We start from the raw sequence: 17,204 nt of genomic DNA on the forward strand, positions 1-17,204 counted from the left end.
ACATCATAGATTTAAATTATTATTAATTTTTGAATCCTCAAAATGATTCGATCTTTACAAACAAATTAAATATAGTCGTGCATAGAACTTCTACTGAATTAAAGATAACAGATTATAACAATATAACAGATAATAACAAACTTACTTCTTATTATACCCTGAACCCATTGAAAATGGGAAATCAGGGTATAATGGTTTTGTTGAAATGTATGTAACAGGCAGAAGGAGGCGTGGCAGACCCCACAAAGTATATATATTCTTGATCAGCGTGACGAGCTGAGTTGATTTGGCCCTGTCCGTCTGTCTGTCTGTCCGTCTGTCCGTATGTTTGAACGCGTCGATTTCCGAAGATATAAGAGCTAGAGACTTCAAATTTTTTGTAAAATGTTCGTAATTACAGCGCGGATATCGAGTTTATCATTAAAAATCGATAACTCATCCCAATCTTTTTTTATCGATAAAAAACCTTATCGAAAACCAGTTATAAAATTATATCTTCTACACCTTTATTGCTAGAGTCTCCAAATTTGTAATGTATGCTTATATGCAATTTATACAATTTCGGTTTTTGTTAAAATTTACCCCCCACCCTTAAATTCAGCCCCTCACCCTCACTTTTGTAAAAAGCGTATTTCAAATACTAGAGACTTGTGCTTTGGCAATTACATGCATATCCACGTTATAATCATAATCTGAAAGTTTCGTGAAGATCGTACGTCCACAAAAAGTTATTAAACAATTAAGTTCTCATAGTAAGCGCACACTGCAGCCCATGCGTGAGTGCTTGTGTGTGTATGTGTTTGTGTATGTGTGTGTGTATGTAAGTGTGTGTATGCGTTTGTGTCTGTATGCGTGTGTGTGTATGTATGCCTGTGTGTGCGTACGTGCGTGTGAAAGACGCGAAAAATTATTGAAATAGCTAACACTCCAAGGTTTCAGGGGATCTCGTAGTCGAGCAGTCTCGACTAGAGCTTTCTTACTTGTTATATTATTATTTACCATCCGGCAAAGCTACTATCCGGAACTGTTGACGACTACGCCACTATATAAATTCCACCTTTACTTCACTTTCTTCATATTTAGCATCATATTATTACATTGATGATTGACTGATATACTTCTCCACACTGCCTATTTTTCTCAACAAACTAGCATTTCTTTTATCCATCAATTCTTTATAAAACTTCAAACAACTCATGTCCGCAACATTAAATTGAACAATTAGTATTTTTTAACATTATCCACAAGTAACTTATTTCTTTCGTCTGACCACTGCGTATTCCGAAATTCGCATTGTGCGAAATTTTGCACCTGAGCTATTGACATTAACATTAGTCTACGCCCACTAGGGCCCTGGCAAATCGGATCTGAAGATATTGTGATTTTTCGAATTCTACTATATTTTAGGCACTATTGATGCTAGAGATTTGGTATATTGCTAAAGAGATGTGAATGAGAATTCTGCAGTTGGTAATACCCGACTGTAACGTTTTTATTTTTGTCATTTTTGTCAAAATGATTCTTTTATCGAAATAGTAGAAAGCCGGGACAATTTCGTGTCAGGTCATCACAGGGAATACCTCTAAAAGTGGAACATGTCCCGTAATTTCAGAACGGGTGGCAGTCCTAAATATGGGTCAAGAATATTTGGTACGAAATATACATATATTCAAGAGATAGTTACATATATTGTTTATAAAAGATATATATTTTCATCTGACAATTTAAAGGCGATGATGGCTTGCTCGCGTATAGAGCGCTGAAATGTTGAATTTCCAGCAATGATTACAATGGAACCATTTTGATTTCTGGATATTTTCTGGGCGGCCAACTGCATTGCATCCAGACGCAGTCTACGCGCTCTTTCATTGTAGCGCAGCTCCTTTTTCAGATGCACGCAAAGTTCATCACAGTTGGCGGCACCACAGCCGCACTTCTGGTGCGCCAGATAGAGGCAGCTGTGGTAATTCCAGTATTGGGCAAATTCGAGCAGACGATCGCGAAAATAGACATGCTGCAAGTCCTTGACACACATCAAATGCCGTATGCAGTTCATGTCATCCTCGTTGTCCAGCACTTGGGCGACAAGTGGCAGCGTGGGGGCAATAGCTACGCCTTGGGCTATAATATAAATGGATTTGGGACTACTTGAATCATGCACATAGTTGCCAATGGGTCCACGAAAGTTAAGCACTTGCAAGGGCTCTAAAGCTGCTAAATAATCGGACATAGGTCCACCGGGCTGTAGCTTGACTAGAATTTTGAATTCTTTTGCAACAAAATCAGTCCAGTAAGGTGAGTAGGGACGCAGTAAAGGTGCAGCATGTCCAGCTAGCTCTGCGCGCAACATTACATGATGACCCGGCGGAATGTCCAAAATACTATCATTTTCTTCATCATCCGAAGCGACGTAGACAAAATGTAGTAATCTCAATTGGTCATCACCATTGTGGACTTCATTGCTGAGCATCTTGAATCTGGCATAACTTAGGATGACATTTCGTTTGCCAGCCACCAATGCTTGTTGACTGGGCTTTGGCTGATTATCCAGAATGCAATTAGTGCATCCATTGCCACAGCAATCGGTTTCATCGACTTCGTTCTCAGGCATGAGCATTAACTAGAGATGGGCGATATTGCACGAACATTTAACAATTATATCGGACACATGTTAATTTTAGCTAATTTTGAAACTCATTGGATGCGAACAATAAAATGTGTAATTAAAAAAAAAAAAAAAATATATATATATATATATATATATATATATATATATATATATATATATATATATATATATATATATATATATATATAGTATTCTTAGAGGTAAAAAAAAATTAATATCGATGTATCGCTGTCATAGTTAATCGTGAAAGTCCGATATCTTTCTGATGGGCAGATAAAAGCAACAAAAATACTTAGCATGCCTTTTTCTAATTGTGTCGAACAGTGTGTAAATAAAGTATCTAAAGACGTTTAGGCATATTCGAAAAGTAGGTCATTTTACCCTCCACTTTAAGCGCCTTTAAGATATCAAACGGCAGACAGCTGCACCTCACAACGGCAACGATAATGAGCAACTAGTGGCTAAGCTCTTCATCAGGATCTGGATTTCAGAATAATAACGCAAGCATAGCACACATAGGGGAGCAGTTGCAAGCGTGTTATACTGTCTGAGAGAACATGAATCTGGAATCTTTATTTCGTGACTTCAACCCATGGTGAGCAATGCATACAAACTGTCGTTTACATTATATTTAATAATTTACCCCATTCCGAATGTCATTATCAGTAAATTTATAGTGCACTGCAGCCTATTTTCGTTTGTAGCGCTTTTCGGGCTTCGCCTCGATGGATACATAGGTAAGACAATCGCTCTGAAACCATTAAATGGAAACTTCAACCAAAATATGCATGGCTAATTGCAGATTGGCCCTATTGGGCTATTTTCACCCCGCTGTGGATTTGGAAATGCACTGCCATACTGGGAGCTATAGTGGGCGCCATTGTCTGGTGTCGCTATCCGCACTATCGCCTTGAGGGCGACTCCTACACACAATTTAAGGCGATGCTTATATCTCTATCTTTGCACCTCATATTGCTTATGTTCGAGCTGCTGGCATGCGACAAGCTCACATCGGAGCGTCATTTGTGGGTGCTTGTCTTTATACCGCTTATATTTGGCTCTGTGGTCAGCGTTGGAGCCTGCGTCTGGGCGGTTAAGCATGATCGCTCCTTTGAACTAGAGCTTTTTTTGGCTGTCAATGCATTGCAGTTTGTGTCGCTGCCCCTTAAGCTGGACAAATTTGTATATTGGAACTGGGATGTGGTGTTTGTGCCCATGTGGATTGTCATTTGCCTTAGCTTGGTCAGCGTACTATACAACATCATATTTTGTGGCATTATGATGCGTACACCCGAAGTATCGTTGCAACAGAAGAAGGCGGCACTAAATGCAGCTGTTGGCAACATTTGCACTGTGTTGCCATTGCTCTGCTTTCAGGTGAAACGAATTATGATTGATTTGCATAATGATAATAATAATAGCTGTAATCAATTTTTCGCATAGGTGGTTATTTGCGACAAGCTGGATGGAGAAATCAAGTTTCCGTATATTGTGGTATTCTCCCCACTGCTGGTCTCTATACTGGCACTAATTATACTGAGCTTTACCGCCAAAGGCGGTAACATGTGGTGGTTTGGCATTCGTAAATCGTTTAGCCAGTTTCTGCTTTCGGCCATGCCATTTCTACAGGAATACGGAAACATCAGTTATCATGCAGAAACACAAAGCAATGCGGGCCAATCTGTGCCTCTGGATGCGTCGTCGTCATCAACCAGCAATATCGCTGCCACTGATCCTCTGCATGAGTTTAGCAAGCACGAAAAGAAAAGCAAGAAGGCTGCCAAAAATGATATAATGAAGCCGGTGGTGCCATTCATCAGCATTGATTTGCCTGACTAGATACAAACATATATTATAATGCTGCACAACACTAAAAACAATAATAAGTATTGCCTGCAATGCTATAACAAAAACATATATCTAAACATGAATGTATATATATATACAGGACCACCTATTATTAGGGGTTTAACTTTAGGCACTCACACATGCATATGTGTACACTTACATATGCAAACCTTGGCCGTAGTTAATTTGTACTGAATTTAATTTGTAAACTTCCCCGCTCACAGCAGCTGAATATAATCATACACAGACACACTCATATACACCTGCGCAAACTGAAGCCCAGATAGTGCTATTCAATATACACGCATGCACATAATATCTATACATATATTTGGTGTTTATTATTTAAGCAGGTTTAACTTAGCCAAAATTTGCAACAAAAACAAAATAAAATATTGTGCATATTTATATACATATATAAATAATAATATTTATATATTTTTTGTAGCTTTTCGATCAAATTTAAACTCAAGTCGAGTGAATTGTAAATTAGTTTATTAACATTTTGAGAAAAACATCATTTTATTGGTATTATAATTATTTTTACCTTGTATGTGTACATATTTGTTATGTTTATAAGGGGTTTTAATATGTTAAAAAGAACTTGTAAATAAGTAATACAAAATTAAAAATCTCTTAAGTGCTTCCAATTAAAAATGTCTTCACATATGGGCGACACAGGTTAAAATAAGTCCACATACTCTTGATCAGAAAGTCGGCGATAGATATGAATTTGTATTATAATTTTTATTCAAATTAGGAAGCTACAAAGTTTTACATTTTCGTATTTGCTGACATATTTCGTATCTTAAATTACTTACATTGTGTTGCCTAAAAAGTTATGCAAAGGTAAAAAGTTGCACTCTAAAAAGTATCAAGTACATATCATCGTTTGTTTCGTAATAATAATATATGTCGTAAAACATATCCAAATAGCCATTGGAACAGATGAGAGGTACTCAATAAAATACTTGACATAGTACCACAGAAATGGAAAACATCAATGCATGGCGAGTTTTAAACATCTATAACGTTGCATGGTCGGTTACGTTAATATACAATATGCATATGTTTGTATATTCGTATCCTTCGTAACAAAAGTACTGAATATATCATACTATCTCAAATAAGGGCATATGATAACTTGTGTCAGATTAAACTTGTTTTTTTTTTTTTTGTTTTTTTTTTTTTTTTGGCGCATAATAACAATTGATTTCTTAATTTTATCAAATAGGAAATTTAATTCAATCAAATTTCTTTTTAGCGTTTTTAATAATTTTGTTTCTGTTCGGCTGGAAAGGCATATACATTGATTTAAGTAAAAACGTTCTTTGCTGGTGTACAATACAAAGTTTTAAGTAATTTGAAATTTGATCTTCAAGAAACATTCGACTTAATATATTCATATAAATATTTTAAGAACAAAAACGAAAATATTCAACCCATTCTGTTATACTGTTTGTAAGTTAATAGTTTACTCTATTGTTGTTCTTCTTGTTCTTGATGTTGTTGGTATTTAATTACAAAGTACAATTTTTCACTTATTTAGCTTACCATATTTCTTTAGTGAATTACATGGAATTTCTGCAACAGTAGCAGCAGCTGAACGTGACTAAAAATCTTTCTAGTTTATTTGCTCTCTAATATAATTGCATGTATATTTTATTTATTAGTTCTTAATGATGTTCGTTGCCTGTTCCAGCTTAAATGGCTATTGTGGTTTTCGAATAATTATATTAATAACTGTTAACAGTGGATAGTCGCAGAGCGCTACATAAACCATAGGCTCCGCCGTCAATATCTGTTTATTTTTTTTTTTGTTCATATTTATTTTGTTCTGTATAAACGATATGTACTACTAAAGTGTTAATACATGCCTATATGGTGTATTATGAAGTTCAAAATCTAGCATGTATGGCAATTGACGAGAGATCCGATAACATGATAAAGAGAGAGAGAGAGAGAGAGGGAAGAAACAGCAGCAAATTGGTAGTGCAAATTTGAATAAGACTTAAAAACTGACTAGCGTTTAGTGATGGTTCGTATACCTATAATTTAACATGAATAAGAACATATACATATATATATATATATATATATATATATATATATATACAGTAGAATCCGGTTATAACGACTTAAAGCGTCCAACCGGTTATGTCGTCCCCATACAAACTTATATGAAAGAGCCTCCCCTTAGTACGTCTCCGCTTTTAACGACAATCCGCTTATGCCTACGATTTTTTTCATATTTTTGAGTCAATTACCGGGTTTTACGACGTGATAAAAAAAATCGCGAAATAATGACAACAAATTTCAGCATAAAAAGACTCTGTTAGAAATGTATACATGTATGTATTGATCAGTGATAAGTACCCTTGTTTGTGTGCGTAGAAACGCCACAAGCGCTGCTAAGACAGAGAGAGGGAGACAGACAAAGTACAATGCCGACGTCACAAAAATGTTTCTAAACCATGTTATTGAAATAAGTTTATGTAAAATGATTGTTTTGATTAAAAATTTAAATTGTTTTATAGTAAAAGCTATTACGAACATCGCAACCGTAAAAAAATGAAAGAGAATATTTTTTACTCTTTCTGGTTAAACCGTCCTCCGGGTATAGCGACGTAAAATCGACGGTCCCTTGAGTGTCGCTATAACCGGATTCTACTGTATATATATATATATACGTATATATGTATGTATGCCTATATATTGAGTAGAGGGAATACTGATAATCGAAAATAATTAAGGTAATATAGCTTTTTTATATAAGGGCGAATCGGCATTGAAAGAACTCTTCAATATGTGTGTAGCATGAACATAAAAAGTTCCGTTTTCGTTTATTATTTTAAATCAAAAAATTTAGGAATTAAATGTATATTAAATATTACAACATAAGAATTGGAAATCTTTCAAAACTTAAAATGATTATGATGTACACCTTAATGCAAATAATATATAGCAATGCATTCTGCTGATAAGCATTATAAGTAATATTTGACAATTTTTCGTTTTTGATTTAAAAAGATGAGCAGCTTACAGGTTATTCACATTGTACTTAATTGTGGAATTCGATAAAAAATGTTGCTTATTTAACTAAAGACTACATAAAATGTGGAGCTTTGTTTGTCATGGAGATTTTGTACGTATAGTTAACATAATGCCTCATAAATAATTTAATCAGATATAATTTATTCACAAACTGAAATAGATGAGAGATATACAAGGTATACCTACATTCGTTTTACTTGGTTATGGAAGCGCTAGTTGTAGTCAAGAAGTTGAATGATATAATTGTATGTTTATATGTATACGAATGTGTGTATGATTGCGTATATAATTTTACAATTTATAGATTACAAAAGCCGAAATATGTGAAGATCATCTAGGACTATAAAACTGGTAGGGAACTTAATTAACTTTTGGCTTAGTGCCTAAATACTGCGTCAGATTCTCTCGCGGTCCCTGCACTATCAGCATGTACTGTGACGGAAAGTCCCAGATAATGGTGAAATGGAACAGCATATTGGCAATAGCAATCAAGTACTCAAAGAATGCAAACCAACTGAATGCTGAAATAGGGGATGAAAAACGTTATGTTATAATTGATAGTAGATCATTTAATGCTTAGAGTTGGGGCACGCTACCTATTGATGATGCATTCAAAATACTTTAGTTATGTAAGAACTAAATATAGTATGATGTCAGCAAACCAATTCAAGCGCCCCACACTTTGATTAACTTTTAAGTTTTGATTGCTTTCTTGTTAGCTTACCCAAATCATGGCAATAGAATCGGTGTTTGGCAAAAAAGACCAGGAGACCAATGGTGCTCAACATGGAAGCAGCAAAAAGTATTTTCTTCCATTTGATGGACTGAAGCTGCTGTGCATTGAGCGTTTGGCGTGCATTTAATATGCTATTCAGCTTTATGGTAGCCAACATATAACAGAGCGAGCACACCATAAACGTAATGAAAATTCTCTCATGAACAGCTGCAGAAGTCAATAATATATATATAGTTAATTGCGACTAGGCGTCATCGATTGTTTTGCTTACGATAGTTCTCACGATTCGATATATAGGTCACACCGCCTAACGCCGCAATCTCAATGCAGTTTAGCACCAGAATTAATGTAATTAGCCAGCTGGTCTTTGCAACCAGCGACGGCGCCAGGCGAGTCAACTGGGCGCGATAATAGTTCTTATAGACAAAGGCAATGGGTATGCGTGGCCCGATATGCAGCGCAATGCTAAAGCGCCAGAAATATCGCTGCGGACTAACACCAGTAATTGCACTTATCGAGGGTATTATGTTATAGACCTGAAAGAAAATATCTTCAATTGTTCAAAATTTAAAATATTCATACAATCGCGTACCCGGCAATGTGTCTCGTGTACATCGTCGTACTGGAAGACGTAAGCGGTCACAAAGCATGTGAAGAGTGTTACCAAGGGCAACAGGGCCGTAACCACACAAATCTCGTGGAAGCTGGCCAAATAGTGTATGGCTATCGGTTGCTCATCAGGCGGCTGCAGTTTTTGTTCCTTGCAGCTAGGCGTCAATTCTTGCTGCTGTTTTGATGCGTCATACTGTGAAAAGTGAAGTTAGTAATCATTAGAAGAGATTTGATTTAATTAACACTGTCTAATACGGGAAGAAGAAGGAACTCGTTGATGATCTGGCGCTTACCTCGCTAAAACTGTGGCAAAAGATATCATGATGAGTTTGTGGTTAGGTGCACAACAACAAAAAGCTCTACAAAAATAATAAAAGAAAAAAATATATATATTCATGAAAATCATAATTAAACGTTGATATATAAATTCACTATATAATTTTTAGTTAGTCACATTTAAATTAAGTGAAATGTGAATGGAAATGTTATTGCATTAAACGTTAGTAAATGGCTTTAAGACATATATATATATATACATACATACTAGGTGCATGTTTGGCGAATTGTTGAAAAATGTTTTTGAGGACTTAATTAGATCTAAAATTACATTTTTCCTTGCATCATAGCTTGAAAGCTTTGAAAGAAAATTTATTAAATGTTTGAGTTGCATATTGTTTTTGGTTTCGAAACAAATTTTTGAGTAACCACAACAGCAACAAGTAAGAAAACTCTAGTCGAGAGTGCTCGACTAGATACTATTCTGAACCCAACAAATAAAAATGCCCATTTAGTATGGCTGAAATTTCAATTTCGATGTATTTAAAAATATAAATTAAATAGAAAACTCATTTATGAAAATATAAAAATATTTTGAAACAATTAAAAAAGTTAACATCAGTTGCACCGATCGGGATTCGAACCGCGACTTCTCGATCGAGCGTCATTCAGCTAACACACTAGACCTCACTCCTGCTAGTGGCGCTGGCAAAACTGAAATAGATTCACTGCTGCTGCGCCATCTACCAAAACTAAACGAAACTAACAGCTGATGTGATTCAACGAATGTTTCTAGAAGAAGTTTGAATGTATGTGTGCACACGCATACGATGCTGTTGTAGCTGCTGCACGTGCGTTTGTTAATTGGCCAAATATTTGATTATTTTTTATTAATTTTTGACTGAACGGAATTTAATGAAACTTTCAGCATATGATCTACAAATTATATTGAATATTTGAGAAATTTAAAAAAGAGAAATATCATTCACAATTAGCTATAGGGGCATCTGATTTGAGCTTGAATGTTTTTACTCGATAAAAACATAACGGGATGATTTATCGAATTTTAAAAGCAAACTCGACGTCCGCGCTGTATATACGGCCATTTAAAAAAAAATCAAGTCTCTAGCTCTTATATCTTCGGAAATCGACGCGTTCAAACATACGGACAGTCGGACCGGGCCAAATCGACTCAGCTCGTCGCCCTGATCAAGAATATATATACTTTATGGGGTCTGCCACGCCTCCTTCTGCCTGTTACATACATTTCAACAAAACCATTATACTCTGATTTCCCATTGAAAATGGGTTCAGGGTATAAAAACCGAAATGGAATGAACAAATGAATTGTTCTAAAATAGTTGCAATGGTATAAACCATAATTTTATTGGAGAATGTAAGACATTATGATGAATGATGTTACCCAAACTGTAGTACAAATTGAAAAATTGAAAAAAAAAAGTGAAAATGAAAATATATATACACAACTAAGCATAAACATTAACAATGCAGGGCAGACGTCGGGCCAAATACTCTATAAAAATGAGCCTAATTAAACTTAAAGAAGAAGCTCTAGTCGAGACTGGACGACTACGAGAGGTGCTTAAACAAAGTCAAACCAAATACTAATTTAAGAATATTTGAGCAATAAAGTCTTTAGTTTTAAATATTATTTGTTACACTAAAACAATAATGAATTGCTTTAAAACATAATGAATGACTGATAAATAAGAGTCCATTTAAATTTTTTTGATATGTTTACTGGTTTAGCGAGAGTACGGCTTGAAAATTGTACTACACCGCTGCACGAAATAAGCTGTGAGCCATGTACATACCAGTGGGAAGAAAACAAGCCGAAATTTTGTGAAAAAAAGCTTATGTTTTTTACAACCTATAATCATGGCGTAATTTCTTCAGCCACCACAAGCAGTATATGTGATGTTTTATAATATATATGTTTTACCTGACGCTCGAAATGGAGTTAAGCATCACAGTATTGATCTGACGAAAAAATTTACCTATGCATGAAAATGAACAACACTATTTGAAAATTTTTCGGCAACCTTTAACACATAAATTCTTGTACTACACGCTATTAAAAGAGTGGTATACATTTTTTAATTGCTTTATAAGCTCTGTTGAAAAATCCTTTCGTTTCATTTACATAGAATCAAAAAGTTCGATATTGTGGTTCACAATAAGTTGTCCTGAATTAAATATAAATCATATCCTAGTTTAGGTAGTTCCATATTATTACCGCTTGGTTCGTTCATTGAAAATAGAATTACTGAACTATTTAGTTTTAATACAACTACAATGAAGAAAACTTCATTCTTCATACGAATTATTGAAAATTTGCCCAATAAATAAAAAAGCGGAAATAAAGCAAATTATTTTTTAAAAAATCCAGAATTCCCCCTGCCCATTGTTTTGGAATTTTTCCAGCAATCGGCTTCTCAACACATAGACATCAGTGTTGCCGTTTTTTCCCGAGAAAAAATAGCCGAATCAGGACAAAAAATAAGCAAAAATAAACTAAATCCCAGAAACAATTAGCTGAAAAACAAGCTAATATTTTAGAATTGTTTTTTTCATATTGTAATAGATAGATACACGTACAAATATTGTAACAAACATTTTATATTTATGAAAAACAAAACGAAAATAATAGAAAATTTAACATTATACATTGTAAATGTTTACATTGATGATAAATCTGCCAATAGATAGTCAATAGACTCATTGGTCGCATAATTTAAATATTCATTGGTTGCAATCGATTTGAGGCAGTTTACAAAAACTCTGTAATCAAAACATCATCTGTTACCTCGGCTCCATTCGGATGTAAATTTTTAAAAATATTAGTTTCTGTTTTAATGGGACTGTATTTCTTTAAACCTTTACCTCAGGTTGATATTGGGTTTAACGTATCAAAGTTTATCCTATTTCTTATTTAATATTTTATTCAATTGACTTGGCTAGAGACCCATCAACGTCGGCATTCCACCAAGGTAACGAATGTATGCGAAGCGCAACAGCAAATCTATCTGACCACTATATGTTAGAGATAAAAGCATTGCAGAACTTGTGATGTAAGTCTATAATAGTTGCCAGCTTGTTAGTTTGTCTATTAATCGGTACCTAATATCAGATATTAAGAAAAATATGTATTAGCTGATTCAATTCATAAATAAGCCGGATTTCCGCTATCCGCAATTTCAAAATTTTTTCCGCAATCGCACTTAAAAATAAGCCAGATATGGCCGAAAATAAGCCAAAACGGCAACACTGATAGACATACACACGCTCGCATAAAAACGCATGGGCTGCAGTGTGGGCTTACTATGGGAACTTAATTGTTTAATAACTTTTCTTGTCGATGGACTTTCTTCATGAAACTTTTAGATCGTGATTACAACTTTGAATGCGTGCCTGTACCAATCACAAGTCTCTAGTATATGAAATACGCCTCTTACAAATTTAGGGTGAAGAGGTGGATATAATTCAATTACAATGTGAAATCTATAAATAAAGCGACTACAAAGCGAAGGAAGACCATGTTTTATTAGCCCTGAGTGCCGTAACACGCGCTTCGTCATAAAGGATTAGTTCCAAAAATGGCGATGTGATTGCGAATATTTGTAATCGTGTGTGTCTGGATGTAATCAGCGGGGAGCTATCTTAAGTAACTTAATTAAATTAACTATTACGCAAAGCTCAAACAGAAGATTTAGGGGATTTCGACATCTAATTAAGTTTAAAAGATAATCAGTAAGTATAAAATAAATGATTAATAAAATGAAACGTTAGAGCGCCCACGCGTTCAAAATTCTAATACTTGGCTGGACATGGAGCGGGGATTGTACGAGCAACTGACAACAAGGCGACACACGCACACACGAGAGCCCACCAACACACACACAAGGACATTTTCCACACAGATGGAGGCGAAAAGATGATGCAGCCGTGGAGCCAAACATTTGCTAAGACCCACACTCAAATGGCTACAAGTGAATGGTAAACAAAGTGGATAATGACAAACCCCATGAAAAGTCAAAAGATGTACGAAACGAAAGGAAACCAGTAAGATATAAGACGTAAGACCCAACACGCACGTGAAACGAGAGGAAGCGGGTCAAGCTGGGCATGGGCCCAAGTGGACGGCATGCGCAGCAGTGCTTACTGCTGCGTCTTCTGGATGAGGAAAGAGCGGGGCTTGACGACTGGCACGTTTGCTGAACAGCCTTTCAGCAAAAAATTACAATGGCATACAAAATAATCTAAAGAAAAGAGCAACAAAAAATTAAATAAAAATAAAAGCACAAAACGGGGCTAGCAATAACAATTGCCCAGGCAAAGTGTGGCGCGTGGGCGTTAGCGGCAAATGGCGGTCTAAGGGGTACGGATAATAAGCGTGCGCTGTCATTGAATTATATAATGGCAAAGACCGAAATTGGCATTCGAACGAAGAACCAAACAAAGCCTGTAACTGGCAAAATAAAAACAAACAAAAAAAGAAAAAAAAAAGCCAATTCCACGAAAAAACAACAAACAAAAAAAGAATTTACCATACGCACGCGTTTGCAGCTGCAGGAAACAGGCAAGCCAAACACACACGCTCGCATTTTAAACTTACTGCTAGAGGAGCAGCGAAGTCGCCACATTCGCCGCTATTGTTCCTTGCATTGGATGCGGCAGCTGAAGCTGGCGCAGCAGTTGACGTTGTCGCGACGCTATCTGCTGATGCTGTTGTCGCTGGCGATGTCCCTGCTGGCGCTGTAGTAGTTGAATTTGATTTTTTCATATTGGAAGGCAGCGTTGATGCTCTTTAGCATAATTTGTACACCACGCTGCTCCCAACGAATGTATGCTCCCGAGCGCTCTTGTTTTGCTTGGCTTTCAATCAATACTTTTATGGATTTTCACTTTTTCATTTTTTTGGAGACCGTAACGCAATGTTGGTATCAACCGCTTATTTTACTTGGAAAGTACTATTTATGAATAACATTGAGAGAGCGTCATATGTGGTCGTTTGCTAGCACTGTTAAAAGACACTTGATGTTATGTAAAGAACAGTTCCCTTACTCACTGTTAAAAGACACATCACTCAATCGTGATGGATACATGGCGAAACGAATAATACTTATTATTACAACTAATTTTGTAAATGAAAGCCTTGCAAATTAAAGCATTTCAACACTAAAGTATATACTGACAACGAATAAAACTTAATAAAACCTATACTGCAAGTTTTTATTTTGTCCGCAGTTAACTGTGTCGAAATCGCTGCATTTTCATACAGATTTAAACGCGCGCGCAAAAATTTTTGGTAAAGTGAATGACACTGTAACATAACAGACAACTGTCTGGACATTCTGATTTAACAGTTATGTTAGCTAACTGCTTCAGTTAATGTATTGACGTATTGTCAGTGCTGTCGGTTATCGATTTCACTGTAAGTTTCAGCTTGAAAAAGCCAAACAAAAATTGTTCTTAATGAATTACCGACTTAGTCGTGTATTATTCTACTGCATGCAGACTTGACAATGAAATTAATATGCACACCTCTCACCCCCTCGCTACACCACTGGTCTCGTAATTAACTTAATTTAAAATTATTATCGTTACAATATAGTGTAAGTATAATAAGCTATTTTTATATACATTTGATGAAATCATTAGTCTATAAAAACTATACTTATGTACGTTTTAAAGAATCATAATAAAATCTCTATAGGTGTAATAAAAATTACTTCCAGCAGAATTAAAGAAAAAAAATGGTATAACGAGAAAAAAATTCTGCAGTTATGCCACTAACCATAGAATACATAGACCGGACTAGAGGTGGGCACGGGCCGGGCTTTTATCGGGTACCCGTGGGCACCCGCGGTTACCCGTGGGTATGGGCTGAAAAATCGAGTTTCGGGTTGGGTGCGGGCGGGTGCGGGCTACGCCGCTCAACCCGATTTACCCGAAAAAATCATATTTTGGAGACCGTCAAAAGCATGAAGGTTGAAATTTATGATATTCAAAATGATTCAATTGAGGATGCGAGAATTGAAAACTCTCCGACAAATTTGAATCTTGAATTTCTAGAGTTTTTGGACAAAAATCAACCAAAAAAAGAAAACTTTACGAACCTGGCAAAAATGTAATTGATAAATATTATGTCACACGCTATAATTCAAACTTGTTAATCTTAGATTTTTGGCAGGAGGCAACGGACCTTAAATTGTGGCAAAAAATATTTTATGTATTCCGGTAAGCTGTGCAACAAGCGAGCGAGTATTCTCCTCTTCTGGACAAATTTTAAATGAAAGGCGACATGGCTATTAAGCGCAAATCTTGATATGTTCCTTTTTTATATAAAAACATGTAATATTTCTGTAAATAATATAGTAATTTTTAAGAATTAAATTGCTGTTATGTTTGAGTGCAAAAAATTTGTTGTAATTTTTGAGAATTAAATTTTTTGTAAGTGTTTCTGCGGTTATGAAAATATTTTTTGCTTTCGGGTACGCATAAAATTTTGAACTTTTGACCGTGGGCGGATCGGGCCGGGTGCAAAAAAATCGGCCCGTGCCCACCTCTAGACCGGACAAGTAGTGTAAAGCGCTTGGCACACTTTTTTTCGAGCCTTAGTTCCCAGCAGTGCTGCCAGAATATGCCAAGCAAAAATTGCTAGATTTAGGGAAAAAAAGTTACCAAAAATTCCTATATATGTTTTTAAAATTGCCAAAAAAAAATGGCTAAACCCATGATTTTAATTTATAAGAAGCTCAGATATACAAAAATAAAAATAGCAAGTAAGAAAGCTCTAGTGGAGACTGCTCGACTACGAGATCCCCTGAACCCTTGGAGTAATAACTATTTAAATAATTTTTCGCGTCTTTCAGCTTACACATGAAACACGCACACACCCCCCCCCCCCACACACACACACACACACATGTCTCTAGTATTTGAAATACGCCATTTACAAATGTGATGGTGAGGAGGTCAATATAGGGGTGGAGGGTAAATTTTAACAAAAGCCGAAATTGCATAAATTGCATTGCATATACATACATATACTTTGTGGGGTCTGCCACGCCTCCTTCTGCCTGTTACATACATTTCAACAAAACCATTATACCCTGATTTCCCATTGAAAATGGGTTCAGGGTATAAACAAATTTGGAATAATGTAGTTTGTTAGATTTCTGTAAAAAGTGTTTGTAAATCTAACTATAACTATGGCTTTGAATTTAAAGATTCAAGGCCAGATTTGTCATCGCATTGAATCGTTGCTACTTATTGAAGATGCACAGCATAAATTCTTGCAAATATATTTCATGGGCAATATGGAAGAACAACTTGACCGGCGTCAAGAAATCAACACAGCAATGAAAAGAGCAATTCTCCAAGATTTGCAGCAAATGATGCTTCACAAACATCATGCATTGGTTAAGCTGTTCAAGACAGCTTTAGAGCGCATGCCAAGAGATGACTATAAAGTAGTAATCAGAGCAGATAAAAAACCATCTGGAACACATGAACGCACATTTAGTGCTCCAACAATCGATGAAGTGGCAATCCTGATTGTTGGTGAAAGCTTGGAAGCACGCGATATTGTGCTTACACGACGCAGTACTGGGCAACTACAAAGAATATCTGAAACGCACTGTTCATTTGACGCTTGACAATACCCGCTGATGTTTTGGCAAGGAGACGATGGATATCACTTTAATATCAAAATGATAAATACATTGAATGGTAAAATCATTGTTTTCATTTTAACTTTATTGACATTTCATTCTGTTTGCTTTTGGTACACAGAAAAAGTTATCACTCTTAATTTAGTAGAGAGTAGCTGTAAGAGTCGTAAACCTATTAGGGGTTCTAAAATACAATTTTTACTGTATTTGTTTCAGGTGAGGAAACTGCCAAGAAGGTTAGTTAGATGAGTTATTACGCATATCGTTTGATGATTCGTGAAAATTCTGACAATTATTTGTTGCGATCTCGTCGACTGTTTCAACAATACTGCGTTGACATGTACGTGAAAAT

The 17,204-nt window shown here is 35.7% G+C and overlaps 3 protein-coding genes and 1 long non-coding RNA gene across 4 annotated transcripts; 2 read left to right on the forward strand and 2 right to left on the reverse strand.

Annotated features, from left to right (window-relative positions):
* Positions 1-268: 268 nt before the first annotated feature.
* Positions 269-1,765, forward strand: LOC149268162 (uncharacterized). Its single transcript, XR_016271386.1, has 3 exons — positions 269-1,470; positions 1,537-1,650; positions 1,731-1,765. It is a non-coding gene; the product is annotated as an uncharacterized LOC149268162 (long non-coding RNA).
* Positions 1,454-2,723, reverse strand: LOC108617777 (NADH-cytochrome b5 reductase-like). The gene is made up of 2 exons (XM_018013545.2): positions 1,685-2,723; positions 1,454-1,626 (listed from the first exon to the last, which is right to left on the reverse strand). The coding sequence occupies exon 1, from the start codon at positions 2,615-2,617 to the stop codon at positions 1,694-1,696; it is 924 nt and encodes a 307-aa protein (XP_017869034.1). The 5' UTR covers positions 2,618-2,723; the 3' UTR covers positions 1,454-1,626; positions 1,685-1,693.
* Positions 2,724-2,858: 135 nt separating this feature from the next.
* Positions 2,859-5,134, forward strand: LOC108617832 (transmembrane protein 185B). The gene is made up of 4 exons (XM_018013642.2): positions 2,859-3,224; positions 3,296-3,366; positions 3,432-4,006; positions 4,073-5,134. The coding sequence occupies exons 1-4, from the start codon at positions 3,187-3,189 to the stop codon at positions 4,466-4,468; spliced, it is 1,080 nt and encodes a 359-aa protein (XP_017869131.1). The 5' UTR covers positions 2,859-3,186; the 3' UTR covers positions 4,469-5,134.
* Positions 5,135-5,637: 503 nt separating this feature from the next.
* On the reverse strand, positions 5,638-14,155 carry LOC108617754 (post-GPI attachment to proteins factor 2-like). The gene is made up of 5 exons (XM_089475996.1): positions 13,792-14,155; positions 8,860-9,072; positions 8,539-8,803; positions 8,256-8,474; positions 5,638-8,052 (listed from the first exon to the last, which is right to left on the reverse strand). The coding sequence occupies exons 1-5, from the start codon at positions 13,957-13,959 to the stop codon at positions 7,892-7,894; spliced, it is 1,026 nt and encodes a 341-aa protein (XP_089332122.1). The 5' UTR covers positions 13,960-14,155; the 3' UTR covers positions 5,638-7,891.
* Positions 14,156-17,204: the final 3,049 nt, after the last annotated feature.

This window comes from Drosophila arizonae, chromosome X (assembly GCF_054131065.1).
Source record: "Drosophila arizonae isolate 15081-1271.41 chromosome X, UAZ_ARI_1.0, whole genome shotgun sequence".
In the NCBI taxonomy this organism is placed as follows: Eukaryota; Metazoa; Arthropoda; class Insecta; order Diptera; family Drosophilidae; genus Drosophila; species Drosophila arizonae.

Coding starts and splice junctions, on each gene's coding strand:
- LOC108617832 (XM_018013642.2), top strand. CDS start 3,187: ATGAATCTGGAATCTTTATTTCGTGACTTCAACCCATG. Junction 3,367..3,431: donor TCGCCTCGATGGATACATAG/GTAAGACAATCG, acceptor GGCTAATTGCAG/ATTGGCCCTATTGGGCTATT. Junction 4,007..4,072: donor TGCCATTGCTCTGCTTTCAG/GTGAAACGAATT, acceptor TTTTTCGCATAG/GTGGTTATTTGCGACAAGCT.
- LOC108617754 (XM_089475996.1), bottom strand. CDS start 13,959: ATGAAAAAATCAAATTCAACTACTACAGCGCCAGCAGGGACATCGCCA. Junction 9,073..13,791: donor ACTTCGCTGCTCCTCTAGCA/GTAAGTTTAAAA, acceptor CACTTTTCACAG/TATGACGCATCAAAACAGCA. Junction 8,053..8,255: donor ATTCTATTGCCATGATTTGG/GTAAGCTAACAA, acceptor CCCCTATTTCAG/CATTCAGTTGGTTTGCATTC.
- LOC108617777 (XM_018013545.2), bottom strand. CDS start 2,617: ATGCTCATGCCTGAGAACGAAGTCGATGAAACCGATTGCTGTGGCAAT.